The sequence below is a fragment of the Triturus cristatus genome, chromosome 6, assembly GCF_964204655.1.
Source record: "Triturus cristatus chromosome 6, aTriCri1.1, whole genome shotgun sequence".
Taxonomy (NCBI): Eukaryota; Metazoa; Chordata; class Amphibia; order Caudata; family Salamandridae; genus Triturus; species Triturus cristatus.
The window spans coordinates 912,824,311-912,838,173 of record NC_140589.1 but is presented as its reverse complement, the minus strand read 5'-3'; the positions used below and the strand labels follow the sequence as shown (position 1 = coordinate 912,838,173).

Genomic DNA, 13,863 nt, shown 5'->3' with positions numbered 1-13,863 from the left:
ATGTATGGTGTATATACAGTAAACACATTTAGAAACAATTTACTATTCCATAAAAAGATTACTTATATATTTTACTGCAATTATATATTTTGTTCATGAGATAAGGTAACTAATAATGCAACAGATAGCGTTAGTTACTAGAAAAACACACTTGTTTACTTTGTATGTGATTTATAGCCGTTAATACCAGTGTTAATTTATGTTTTATTTTAGGCACACCAGAAAATTTTGCTGCCAAAGAAACTCTACAAAAAGTATGGGCAACATTAGAGCAAAATATTGACCACTATGGTGCTATGCTACTGAGGTAATCTTTGTACATTGTAGAATAATAATGATGTATGTTGAGACTGCCGTGGAGATTACGTCTGTAGTGATGTTGCAATAGATGGTGGGATGTGTAGTGAATGAATGGTATGGCCGGTTCTGTGCCTAGCATCTGAGCTACAGGAAATTAATGGCAGGATATCACTTAAAACGTGGTAGGAGAGTCCTTGCACCAGAAGCTTGCATTAGAGGTCAACTAACTCGCCACCATCTTACATGTCTCACTTAGGTAGAGTCCACCTTTTTTGTTTCCATAGATGTTTAGATGGTTGTATTTAAATAGTCAGACGCTATCTATAGGCTAATGGCATATTATGAATGTTATGGCGTAATTGGCTTGGACGTAATAGAAACACTAAGGAAGTGATGATGATTGGATTGGTGTGCAAGCCTAAAATGTAGACGGCATTAACTCACAATCAATTAACTATTAAGAATTTGTATTCGACCAGTCCAGTCTCAGAGTCATAGGCAGCATGAAAGCCTGCATATGGTTTCAGTCAAAATTGCTGCATTTCATCAATGTCGAAGACACAGCATCCAAGGTCCACCACGACATACCTATTCCCAGGTATGTGATAGCTGGAACCTCAATCCTGACCAAGACCCTAACTAGTCCACAGAGGGTCAAAACGCATCACGTGGACGAGATGAGAAGACGGCTGTGTGATAAAAAAAATTGACAATCATTTGAGTCTATTAAAAGCAATCTCAGCCATCAACCAGTTCATTGAATTACACCATTATTTCCTCCAAGGACAAATGCAGGTAGTGACATTTATTAAAATTGAACTCTATAAATCAGGCTGTCCACCTGTCAAAAAAGTCATCACTTATATGAATGTGCACAACTTTAGCAGATCCACGATGGTGGTGCATTGCGAATTATTACTTGAATGACGTGAATATTAGTCTTTTGTCATTTTAATACTCTATAAATATGGAAAAATTGTGCAAAGGATTGTAGCAGTCACAATCTGCTCTTTTAAAAAAAAAAAGTCAAAATAATTAACAAGTGTGCTGCATTGATATTGCACGGACCATGACGCCTCCGTGTTTGCCATTAGTTAGAAATCACTGAACTATCAGTGGGAGCAGTGGAGGCATCTTGAGGTACCACTTTTGTCCAAGGTGTTGTGCTGATGGCGGTAAATGGTGCAATCCTTCTCAAACCCCTTGAATTCCCTTTTCTGCGTCTATACATTGGGACTTTCCTCAGGATGTCCACAATTTCAAGAAGGTGATGTCTAAAACTGACACTTATGTCAGGTGTATAATGATGCGGTGTGTTTCGGTGACAAAGGCCATACATTGAATGCTTGCCTTGAGGTAACCATGAATGCCCGGCACAATAGAAAGAGGAAACTAATGATTTACAGGACATATTTGCCTTCAGATGGGCAAGGTACCATTGAGAGTGAGGAATAAACTTTGGACTAGAACTTCCATTAGAATTTGTAGATGAGAACAGAGTCTCTGAATTATGCTTCGACTAAGGGCTAGAGGCCACATGTACATAGCCTTTTTTTCAGTCTCAGGCGGCCCGATTCGTAGAATCGGTCCATTTGCGACCAAAAAAAAACATTATCCAATGTAAAAAACCCTAATTTGCGATTCGTACCCTATCACCCAATCCCAAAATAGGTTAGCGATTCGGTATTAGGAAGGAACGTATTAAGAGTGTCCCTTCCTAAAAGCGACTGGCAATGCTATGTAAGAATGTTTTGCAACCAAAATGCAGTCGCAAAACATACACTTTTTAACACTAATTTAATTTTGGTGCTAACACATTTGCAAACGGGAAGGAGTCCCCATGCGACCCATTCCCCTTTGTGAATGCGTGCAAAAACGTTTTTAAAGATAAGGCAGTGGTCCCACGGACCACTGCCTACTGTTAAAAAATGAAAAGAATACTTTTCATTTTTATTTTTGAAAAGCACCCCATTTTACTTTAGGGAAACACGGGTTGCATTTAAAAATAAAAATATATTGCTTTGTTTAAAAGCAAACACAGACATGGTGATCGGATGTCCCCAGCAGACCAACATCCCTGAGTTTTTTTATCGATCCCGAATGGGTCGCAAATTGTGACCTACTATCATAGACATTATTGAGGTAGTTCATTTGCAGCCCAATGGGAATTGCAAATAGTGTTAAACACACTTTTGTACAAAGCTGTTTGCAATTTCCTAATAAAAAAATCACAAAAAATTGCTATTAGGAAATCACAAATCCAAAGCTACGTACATGTGGTACCTGATTTCATGAACTTTAATAACATTGGGCCAGATGTACTAACATTAGGAATACAGATTTCGAAATTGCGATACTCTGAGAATCATAATCAGGAAACCGGTATTCCTACTGTATGAAACTCTTTTAAGTTTCATTAGTGACTCCTAATAGATCACAAATAGACATACCTCATAAATATTAACGAGGTAGGTCGCAATTTGTGCTTATGAGGAATCACTGCCATCACAGGGATGGTGGCCTGCTGAAGTCAGCAGAACACCATGTCTGTGATTGCGTTTTAATAAAGCAATCTCATTTTTTTACGCAGCCCGTTTCCTTAAAGGAAAATGGGTGCATTTAAAAAGAATAAATGAACCCTTTCAGTTTCATTTTTGAAGTGTAGCAGTGGTACATGGGACCACTCCCTACTCTTACAAAATATATTTATTTACATTCTCAAAGGGGTAAGTGTTCCCAGGGAACTCCTTCACCTTTGTGTATGGGTTACCATCAGTTTTAAACGAGTGATAAAGTATTATTGTGGTGTGACCTGAATTCGGTCGCAAAACAGTAATACATACCATACCACTTCAGTATTAAAAAGGCACGTGCTAAATACGCCCTTTCCTAATACATAGTTGGTATGTATTCGCAATTCCAAACTGCGATTCGGTAACATGTTAGCGAATATCAATTTGGAATTGATACATACTAAAATGCATTATCCCGATCGCAAACGGATGGATTCTGCAAATTAGGCCATTTGCGACTGGAAAAATGCTTGATACGTCTAGCCCCAAATTTACGTGGTTAAAACGCAAATTTTGCAACTTGGTGCAGCACTCTGCTTGAAAGTATTATGTCATAGTTTTGCCATTTTTGCAAATCTTAATACTGTCAGGGCATCTTTTTCAATTCCTTGATACCAGTGTACCATCCAAACTGCATACTCAGCTACTGAAAGGTGACCAGTTAGCCATACCAAACGGTGTCTTAGTATGCAACAAGATATGCGGTGTCTTTTTAGTATTTTTTGATCCATTTAAACTGGGGAAAAGAAAATGTATTCACAAATTAGGCATACGATTGAGAATTATGTGGCATGTGCAATACATCTATATTTATAATAGGAAGCAGTTCGGGAATACTGCGGATGCTTTGCCTCAAACTACAAAATGTGCTAACGTATTATGGTTTAAGCGCCCTCACAACATTACTACTTCGCGTCCATGGCATTTGAAGAACCGTTTTACTATTGACTAACTGGTACTCAATAATTGTGAAAATGTTACATTGCCATGACACCAAGAACATTATGGCGTGGTTAGATTAACTCCAGGTTGGCAGGTATACAACCACTTTAGAAGGAAAGAGGATATACTCCTTTCATATTCGGATTGTAAAGGACTGCGCTGAAAGTCCAGGAGGACGAAACGCGCGTCAGCTGCTTTTGTTTTGTCTACAATGGAATAAACTAAAATGATCTGATACGTCTACGACTGTGAAGCACTTCCTGGGAAGTTGAAAATAGAAGTTCATTTATTTCATTGAGTTCTTTTTGTCTTATGACTGTCTGTGGATAAAAGTAACAGTGGTTTGGTGTGCTTCGGTGCATTTGTCCTACATCTATAATTATGTGGCCAACAGCCATTTACAGAACTGCATAATAAGGCCCTTTCTCTGGCATGGTGCAGCTCACTGCTTGGTAGAAATATTTAATTATGTTGGTATTTTGCCACACCTTAATAGTGTATGGGTAAACTTTTTTCTTATTCTTGCTTAGTATCAGTATAACATTTAAATACAGCGTTTTGAAACTGAGAGTTAGCCTTCGGAAAGGCTTTGTCAACTTGCAGCAAGATGTGTGGTGTGTTTTAGGTAAGTTTTTGATCTGTTTGAGCTGGGAACATTTTCTGTTCAAATTTAGAAATTATGCTTATGATGGTGAAATATGAGGCAAGTTCGATAATGTATATTTATGTGGAAAAAAGTACACCTGCAGAATTGCATACTTCCAGTGACCAGGGTGAGGCCAATACTGAGATGCATTAGATGAAAACAAGGTCTTGTAATAAAGCATGTTTTTCTAGAAATTACCATTTCTCTGAGGAGAAGCAGAAGAAAATATGGTCGCATTTTCTGGGCAAGCTGGCATACTCAAGCTTGCTATGGAGTTGTTTGGTAAAATACTTCCGTCCATCAATACTTCTTTTTGCATTCATCACCCCGAGTGGACGGGTATGCTCAGACGTGAGTCCCGTGCTCTCCATGCCACTGGAATCAAGCTATCCTGGCTGAAGAGGGGTGAAACCCCGAAACCGGTCCTAGGATGCTTGTTTCCGGTCCAGGGAGGACTTGGCTTGGCAGTTCGGGCTGGACTGTTCCCATGAGGCACAGGGTCAAGACTGATTTGCATATGGCCAGGTCTAAACTGGGGTGGCATGGTGAGCAAAAGAATGATGGATTTAACCCAGATCTCTTGACTGGAGGTGAATGTTTTGATTTGTTCTGCATTCCGTCCATCAATACTTCTTTTTGCATTTATCACCTCGAGGTGACGGGTATGCTCAGACGTGAGTGCCGTGCTCTCCATGCCACTGGAATCAAGCTATCCTGGCTGAAGAGGGGTGAAACCCTGAAACCGGTCCTAGGATGCATGTTTCCGGTCCAGGGAGGACTTGGCTTGGCTTGGCAGTTCGGGCTGGACTGTTCCCATGAGGCACAGGGCCAAGACTGATTTGCATATGGCCAGGTCTAAACTGGAGTGGCATGGTGAGCAAAAGAATGATGGATTTAACCCAGATCTCTTTACTGGGGTGAATGTTTTGATTTGTTCTGCATTCCATCCATCAATACTTCTTTTTGCATTTATCACCCCGAGTGGGACGGGTATGCTCTGACGTGAGTCCCGTGCTCTCCATGCCACTAGAATCAAGCTATCCTGGCTGAAGAGGGGTGAAACCCCGAAACCGGTCCTAGAATGCTTGTTTCCGGTCCAGGGAGGACCTGGCTTGGCAGTTCGGGCTGGACTGTTCCCATGAGGCACCGGGTCAAGACTGATTTGCATATGGCCGGGTCTAAACTGGGGTGCCATGGTGAGCGAAAGAATGATGGATTTAACCTAGATCTCTTGACTGGGGGTGAATGTTTTGATTTGTTCTGCATTCCGTCCATCAATACTTCTTTTTGCATTTCTCACCCCGAGTGGGACGGGTATGCTCAGATTTGAGTCCCGTGCTCTCCATGCCACTGTAATCAAGCTATCCTGGCTGAAGAGGGGTGAAACACCGAAACCAGTCCTAGGATACTTGTTTCCGTTCCAGGGAGGACTTGTCTTGGCAGTTCGGGCTGGACTGTTCCCATGAGGCAAAGGGTCAAGACTGATTTGCATATGGCCAGGTCTAAACTGGGGTGGCATGGTGAGCAAAAGAATGATGGATTTAACCCAGATCTCTTGACTGGGGGTGAATGTTTTGATTTGTTCTGCATTCCGTCCATCAATACTTCTTTTTGCATTTCTCACCCAGAGTGGGACGGGTATGCTCAGACGTGAGTCCCGTGCTCTCCATGCCACTGGAATCAAGCTATCCTGGCTGAAGAGGGGTGAAACACCAAAACCAGTCCTAGGATGCTTGTTTCCGGTCCAGGGAGGACCTGGCTTGGCAGTTCGGGCTGGACTGTTCCCATGAGGCATAGGGTCAAGACTGATTTGCATATGGCCAGGTCTAAACTGGGGTGACATGGCGAGCAAAAGAATGATGGATTTAACCCGGATCTCTTTACTGGGCGTGAATGTTTTGATTTGTTCTGCATTCCGTCCATCAATACTTCTTTTTGCATTTCTCACCCTGGTGGGACGGGTATGCTCCGACGTGAGTTCCGTGCTCTCCATGCCACTGGACTCAAGCTTTCCTGGCTGAAGAGGGGTGAAACCCCGAAACCGATCCCAGGATGCTTGTTTCCGGTCCAGGGAGGACCTGGCTTGGCAGTTCGGGCTGGACTGTTCGCATGAGACACAGGGTCAAGACTGATTTGCATATGGCCAGGTCTAAACTGGGGTGGCATGGTGAGCAAAAGAATGATGGATTTAACCCAGATCTCTTGGCTGGGGGTGATTGTTTTGATTTGTTCTGCATTCCGTCCATCAATTCTTATTTTTGCATGTATCACCCCGAGTGGGACGGGTATGCTCATACGTGAGTCCCGTGCTCTCCATGCCACTGGAATCAAGCTATCCTGGCTGAAGAGGGGTGAAACCCCGAAACCGGTCCTAGGATGCTTGTTTCCGGTCCAGGGAGGACCTGGCTTGGCAGTTCGGGCTGGACTGTTCCCATGAGGCACAGGGTCAAGACTGATTTGCATATGGCCAGGTCTAAACTGGGGTGGCATGGTGAGCAAAGGAATGATGGATTTAACCCAGATCTCTTGACTGGGGGTGAATGTTTTGATTTGTTCTGCATTCCGTCCATCGATACTTATTTTTGCATTTATCACCCCGAGTGGGACGGGTATGCTAAGACTTGAGTCCCGTGCTCTCCATGCCACTGGAATCAAGTGATCCTGGGTGAAGAGGGGTGAAGCCCCGAAACCGGTCCTAGGATGCTTGTTTCCGGTCCAGGGAGGACCTGGCTTGGCAGTTCGGGCTGGACTGTTCCCATGAGGCACAGGGTCAATACTGATTTGCATATGGCCAGGTCTAAACTGGGGTGGCATGGTGAGCAAAAGAATGATGGATTTAACCCAGATCTCTTGACTGGGGGTGAATGTTTTGATTTGTTCTGCATTCCGTCCATCAATACTTCTTTTTGCATTTCTCACCCAGAGTGGGACGGGTATGCTCAGACGTGAGTCCCGTGCTCTCCATGCCACTGGAATCAAGCTATCCTGGCTGAAGAGGGGTGAAACACCAAAACCAGTCCTAGGATGCTTGTTTCCGGTCCAGGGAGGACCTGGCTTGGCAGTTCGGGCTGGACTGTTCCCATGAGGCATAGGGTCAAGACTGATTTGCATATGGCCAGGTCTAAACTGGGGTGACATGGTGAGCAAAAGAATGATGGATTTAACCCGGATCTCTTTACTGGGCTTGAATGTTTTGATTTGTTCTGCATTCCGTCCATCAATACTTCTTTTTGCATTTCTCACCCTGGTGGGACGGGTATGCTCCGACGTGAGTCCCGTGCTCTCCATGCCACTGGACTCAAGCTTTCCTGGCTGAAGAGGGGTGAAACCCCGAAACCGATCCCAGGATGCTTGTTTCCGGTCCAGGGAGGACCTGGCTTGGCAGTTCGGGCTGGACTGTTCGTATGAGACACAGGGTCAAGACTGATTTGCATATGGCCAGGTCTAAACTGGGGTGGCATGGTGAGCAAAAGAATGATGGATTTAACCCAGATCTCTTGGCTGGGGGTGAATGTTTTGATTTGTTCTGCATTCCGTCCATCAATTCTTATTTTTGCATGTATCACCCCGAGTGGGACGGGTATGCTCAGACGTGAGTCCCGTGCTCTCCATACCACTGGAATCAAGCTATCCTGGCTGAAGAGGGGTGAAACCCCGAAACCGGTCCTAGGATGCTTGTTTACGGTCCAGGGAGGACCTGGCTTGGCAGTTCGGGCTGGACTGTTCCCATGAGGCACAGGGTCAAGACTGATTTGCATATGGCCAGGTCTAAACTGGGGTGGCATGGTGAGCAAAGGAATGATGGATTTAACCCAGATCTCTTGACTGGGGGTGAATATTTTGATTTGTTCTGCATTCCGTCCATCGATACTTATTTTTGCATTTATAACCCCGAGTGGGACGGGTATGCTAAGACATGAGTCCCGTGCTCTCCATGCCACTGGAATCAAGCTATCCTGGCTGAAGAGGGGTGAAGCCCCGAAACCGGTCCTAGGATGCTTGTTTCCGGTCCAGGGAGGACCTGGCTTGGCAGTTCGGGCTGGACTGTTCCCATGAGGCACAGGGTCAATACTGATTTGCATATGGCCAGGTCTAATCTGGGGTGGCATGGTGAGCAAAAGAATGATGGATTTAACCCAGATCTCTTGACTGGGGGTGAATGTTTTGATTTGTCCTGCATTCCGTCCATCAATACTTCTTTTTGCATTTCTCACCCAGAGTGGGACGGGTATGCTCAGACGTGAGTCCCGTGCTCTCCATGCCACTGGAATCAAGCTATCCTGGCTGAAGAGGGGTGAAACACCAAAACCAGTCCTAGGATGCTTGTTTCCGGTCCAGGGAGGACCTGGCTTGGCAGTTCAGGCTGGACTGTTCCCATGAGGCATAGGGTCAAGACTGATTTGCATATGGCCAGGTCTAAACTGGGGTGACATGGTGAGCAAAAGAATGATGGATTTAACCCGGATCTCTTTACTGGGCGTGAATGTTTTGATTTGTTCTGCATTCCGTCCATCAATACTTCTTTTTGCATTTCTCACCCTGGTGGGACGGGTATGCTCCGACGTGAGTCCCATGCTCTCCATGCCACTGGACTCAAGCTTTCCTGGCTGAAGAGGGGTGAAACCCCGAAACCGATCCCAGGATGCGTGTTTCCGGTCCAGGGAGGACCTGGCTTGGCAGTTCGGGCTGGGCTGTTCGCATGAGACACAGGGTCAAGACTGATTTGCATATGGCCAGGTCTAAACTGGGGTGGCATGGTGAGCAAAAGAATGATGGATTTAACCCAGATCTCTTGGCTGGGGGTGAATGTTTTGATTTGTTCTGCATTCCGTCCATCAATTCTTATTTTTGCATGTATCACCCCGAGTGGGACGGGTATGCTCAGACGTGAGTCCCGTGCTCTCCATGCCACTGGAATCAAGCTATCCTGGCTGAAGAGGGGTGAAACCCCAAAACCGGTCCTAGGATGCTTGTTTACGGTCCAGGGAGGACCTGGCTTGGCAGTTCGGGCTGGACTGTTCCCATGAGGCACAGGGTCAAGACTGATTTGCATATGGCCAGGTCTAAACTGGGGTGGCATGGTGAGCAAAGGAATGATGGATTTAACCCAGATCTCTTGACTGGGGGTGAATGTTTTGATTTGTTCTGCATTCCGTCCATCGATACTTATTTTTGCATTTATAACCCCGAGTGGGACGGGTATGCTAAGACATGAGTCCCCTGCTCTCCATGCCACTGGAATCAAGCTATCCTGGCTGAAGAGGGGTGAAGCCCCGAAACCGGTCCTAGGATGCTTGTTTCCGGTCTAGGGAGGACCTGGCTTGGCAGTTCGGGCTGGACTGTTCCCATGAGGCACAGGGTCAATACTGATTTGCATATGGCCAGGTCTAAACTGGGGTGGCATGGTGAGCAAAAGAATGATGGATTTAACCCAGATCTCTTGACTGGGGGTGAATGTTTTGATTTGTCCTGCATTCCGTCCATCAATACTTCTTTTTGCATTTCTCACCCAGAGTGGGACGGGTATGCTCAGACGTGAGTTCCGTGCTCTCCATGCCACTGGAATCAAGCTATCCTGGCTGAAGAGGGGTGAAACACCAAAACCAGTCCTAGGATGCTTGTTTCCGGTCCAGGGAGGACCTGGCTTGGCAGTTCAGGCTGGACTGTTCCCATGAGGCATAGGGTCAAGACTGATTTGCATATGGCCAGGTCTAAACTGGGGTGACATGGTGAGCAAAAGAATGATGGATTTAACCCGGATCTCTTTACTGGGCGTGAATGTTTTGATTTGTTCTGCATTCCGTCCATCAATACTTCTTTTTGCATTTCTCACCCTGGTGGGACGGGTATGCTCCGACGTGAGTCCCATGCTCTCCATGCCACTGGACTCAAGCTTTCCTGGCTGAAGAGGGGTGAAACCCCGAAACCGATCCCAGGATGCGTGTTTCCGGTCCAGGGAGGACCTGGCTTGGCAGTTCGGGCTGGGCTGTTCGCATGAGACACAGGGTCAAGACTGATTTGCATATGGCCAGGTCTAAACTGGGGTGGCATGGTGAGCAAAAGAATGATGGATTTAACCCAGATCTCTTGGCTGGGGGTGAATGTTTTGATTTGTTCTGCATTCCGTCCATCAATTCTTATTTTTGCATGTATCACCCCGAGTGGGACGGGTATGCTCAGACGTGAGTCCCGTGCTCTCCATGCCACTGGAATCAAGCTATCCTGGCTGAAGAGGGGTGAAACCCCAAAACCGGTCCTAGGATGCTTGTTTACGGTCCAGGGAGGACCTGGCTTGGCAGTTCGGGCTGGACTGTTCCCATGAGGCACAGGGTCAAGACTGATTTGCATATGGCCAGGTCTAAACTGGGGTGGCATGGTGAGCAAAGGAATGATGGATTTAACCCAGATCTCTTGACTGGGGGTGAATGTTTTGATTTGTTCTGCATTCCGTCCATCGATACTTATTTTTGCATTTATAACCCCGAGTGGGACGGGTATGCTAAGACATGAGTCCCCTGCTCTCCATGCCACTGGAATCAAGCTATCCTGGCTGAAGAGGGGTGAAGCCCCGAAACCGGTCCTAGGATGCTTGTTTCCGGTCTAGGGAGGACCTGGCTTGGCAGTTCGGGCTGGACTGTTCCCATGAGGCACAGGGTCAATACTGATTTGCATATGGCCAGGTCTAAACTGGGGTGGCATGGTGAGCAAAAGAATGATGGATTTAACCCAGATCTCTTGACTGGGGGTGAATGTTTTGATTTGTCCTGCATTCCGTCCATCAATACTTCTTTTTGCATTTCTCACCCAGAGTGGGACGGGTATGCTCAGACGTGAGTTCCGTGCTCTCCATGCCACTGGAATCAAGCTATCCTGGCTGAAGAGGGGTGAAACACCAAAACCAGTCCTAGGATGCTTGTTTCCGGTCCAGGGAGGACCTGGCTTGGCAGTTCAGGCTGGACTGTTCCCATGAGGCATAGGGTCAAGACTGATTTGCATATGGCCAGGTCTAAACTGGGGTGACATGGTGAGCAAAAGAATGATGGATTTAACCCGGATCTCTTTACTGGGCGTGAATGTTTTGATTTGTTCTGCATTCCGTCCATCAATTCTTATTTTTGCATTTATCACCCCGAGTGGGACGGGTATGCTCAGACGTGAGTCCCGTGCTCTCCATGCCACTGGAATCAAGCTATCCTGGCTGAAGAGGGGTGAAACCCCGAAACCGGTCCTAGGATGCTTGTTTCCGGTCCAGGGAGGACCTGGCTTGGCAGTTCGGGCTGGACTGTCCCCATGAGGCACAGGGTCAAGACTGATTTGCATATGGCCAGGTCTAAACTGGGGTGGCATGGTGAGCAAAAGAATGATGGATTTAACCCAGATCTCTTGGCTGGGGGTGAATGTTTTGATTTGTTCTGCATTCCGTCCATCAATACTTCTTTTTGCATTTATCACCCCGAGTGGGACGGGTATGCTCAGACATGAGTCCCGTGCTCTCCATGCCACTGGAATCAAGCTATCCTGGCTAAGGAGGGGTGAAACCCCGAAACCGGTCCTAGGATGCTTGTTTGCGGTACAGGGAGGACCTGGCTTGGCAGTTCGGGCTGGACTGTTCCCATGAGGCACAGGGTCAAGACTGATTTGCATATGGCCAGGTCTAAACTGGGGTGGCATGGTGAGCAAAAGAATGATGGATTTAACCCAGATCTCTTGACTGGGGGTGAATGTTTTGATTTGTTCTGCATTCCGTCCATCAATACTTCTTTTTTCATTTTGATTGAGGCGGTTGGAAAGGATTTGGACCGGTCATTTTGCTGGCTTCCAACGGGGTCGGAGAGCCCGTCCACCAGTCGGAATGAGTCAAGTAATCTCAAGGGCGGGCTTTTCCACCCTTGAGATTGTGATGACGGTTTCTGACATGGTTTCCATGCCGGCCTGTGCGACATGGAAACCATGTCGGAAAAGCGTCTTTGGAGACACCCAACAGGGATCCATTGGGTGCACGGCCTCCGGCTGGAGGCCGTGGGGACATCTATGGTTCCCCTTTTTTAATCCCAGTACCATGGAGCAGGCACCTTGAGGTGCCTGCCACGGGGTACAGGAATTAACCGCACCTCCTAATTTACAATAGGAGCAAGCATTACGGCTGGTTTACAGCCGGAATGTATGCTCCCATTGTAAAATATAGGAATGCGACAGAACAGTGTTCAGTCCCATCCTAATGTGTCCGTCGGGACAGCCTACCTGGTGTCTTTTCGTCTCAGGATCGATGTGCTGTCCCGCCTGACATCGTAATTAGGGCCTTTGTGTTAAAAACAGTAGAGGAAGGGTGAATGATGTGTCATTGGCACCGCTGGTACCTTTGGATTTTATGAAAATGGAAACCGCCACAGTGCTTGTCAGAGACTGCAGATCTTAGGCTTTGAACCAGTTTAAGGCGAGTTCTATGCTGTTTTGGAGAGCCTTTCTAAGCCTTACATGCCCCCTGTGCAAATCAGGCTGGGGTTTGGATTGGTCAAACAAACCCTGTGCAGACAGGCGGCTTTTGTGAGCTGTTGCTAAAGCCTCAAACTTGCGAAAGAGGGCTTCTTGGGTCATCATCTTTGGCGGGAAATACGGTGGAGCGACAGATCAACCATGAAAACTTTTCTACAAAGGTCACTCCCCACCTTGGATATTTCATCTTCCTGGGCTAAAAATCTGAGCCGTAGCGAGCTGAAAAATTATTAAAACAAACATCAAAGTAATGTCCCTATTGGAGGATAAGCAGACTTTGGCAAGTCGGAGTCATGGGTGGTTAACTCTGCAATTATAAGAAGCTATACCCTGAAGGCTATCCAGCAACACCTTACAGCATCCATACAAAGGAGTAATCTTGAAAATATTGGTTAGGGATAGTGCCACTATTAAAGCTTTACCCGTCTTGGCGCAGAAAGGACTATGGGGATCAATGTAGGCTCTGCGATGAAGCATCTGAGGACATCATTCATGTGTTGTGTCTCTGCAATGCCACCTTCGACAAACACTGTAAACTACTACGCAAAGAGTTCATCAAGAGAGGGATAAGAACTTGCAGAGAGGCTGCAGTTGCATGCTCAAACCCTGTGGTCCTTGCACTTAACTGCACACTGGTAAAATTCTATATGAGTGTGGAGGAAAAGGTCGAGGCCTTTGAAGCAAGGGAGTAGCAAGGAGCCAATGAAACTCATTGGGAAGATGGTCAGAGACACTAAAGTACTTTAGTAAACTTTCCTTCCTTAGTGGGATCCTGCAAAGATAGAGTCCGAAAAAACTCTTTGTATCATAAAATCAATTTCACTCAGACTGGCTCAACTCTGCTCCTTCTTTCTGTATCTGGCTAGATCGACACCTTCCTGTTATAGGAACCGAATTTTAATGAATAAC

The 13,863-nt window shown here is 46.1% G+C and overlaps 1 protein-coding gene across 2 annotated transcripts in view; it reads left to right on the top strand.

Moving 5' to 3' along the window:
- ADGB (androglobin) overlaps positions 1-13,863 on the top strand; it is a 1,188,702-nt gene that overhangs the window by 792,379 nt on the left and 382,460 nt on the right. For both annotated transcript variants that reach the window (XM_085611585.1, XM_085611586.1), the window contains exon 23: positions 214-307. In XM_085611585.1, coding sequence (XP_085467711.1) covers positions 214-307 — 94 coding nt within the window. The remainder of the gene's footprint in view (positions 1-213; positions 308-13,863) is intronic.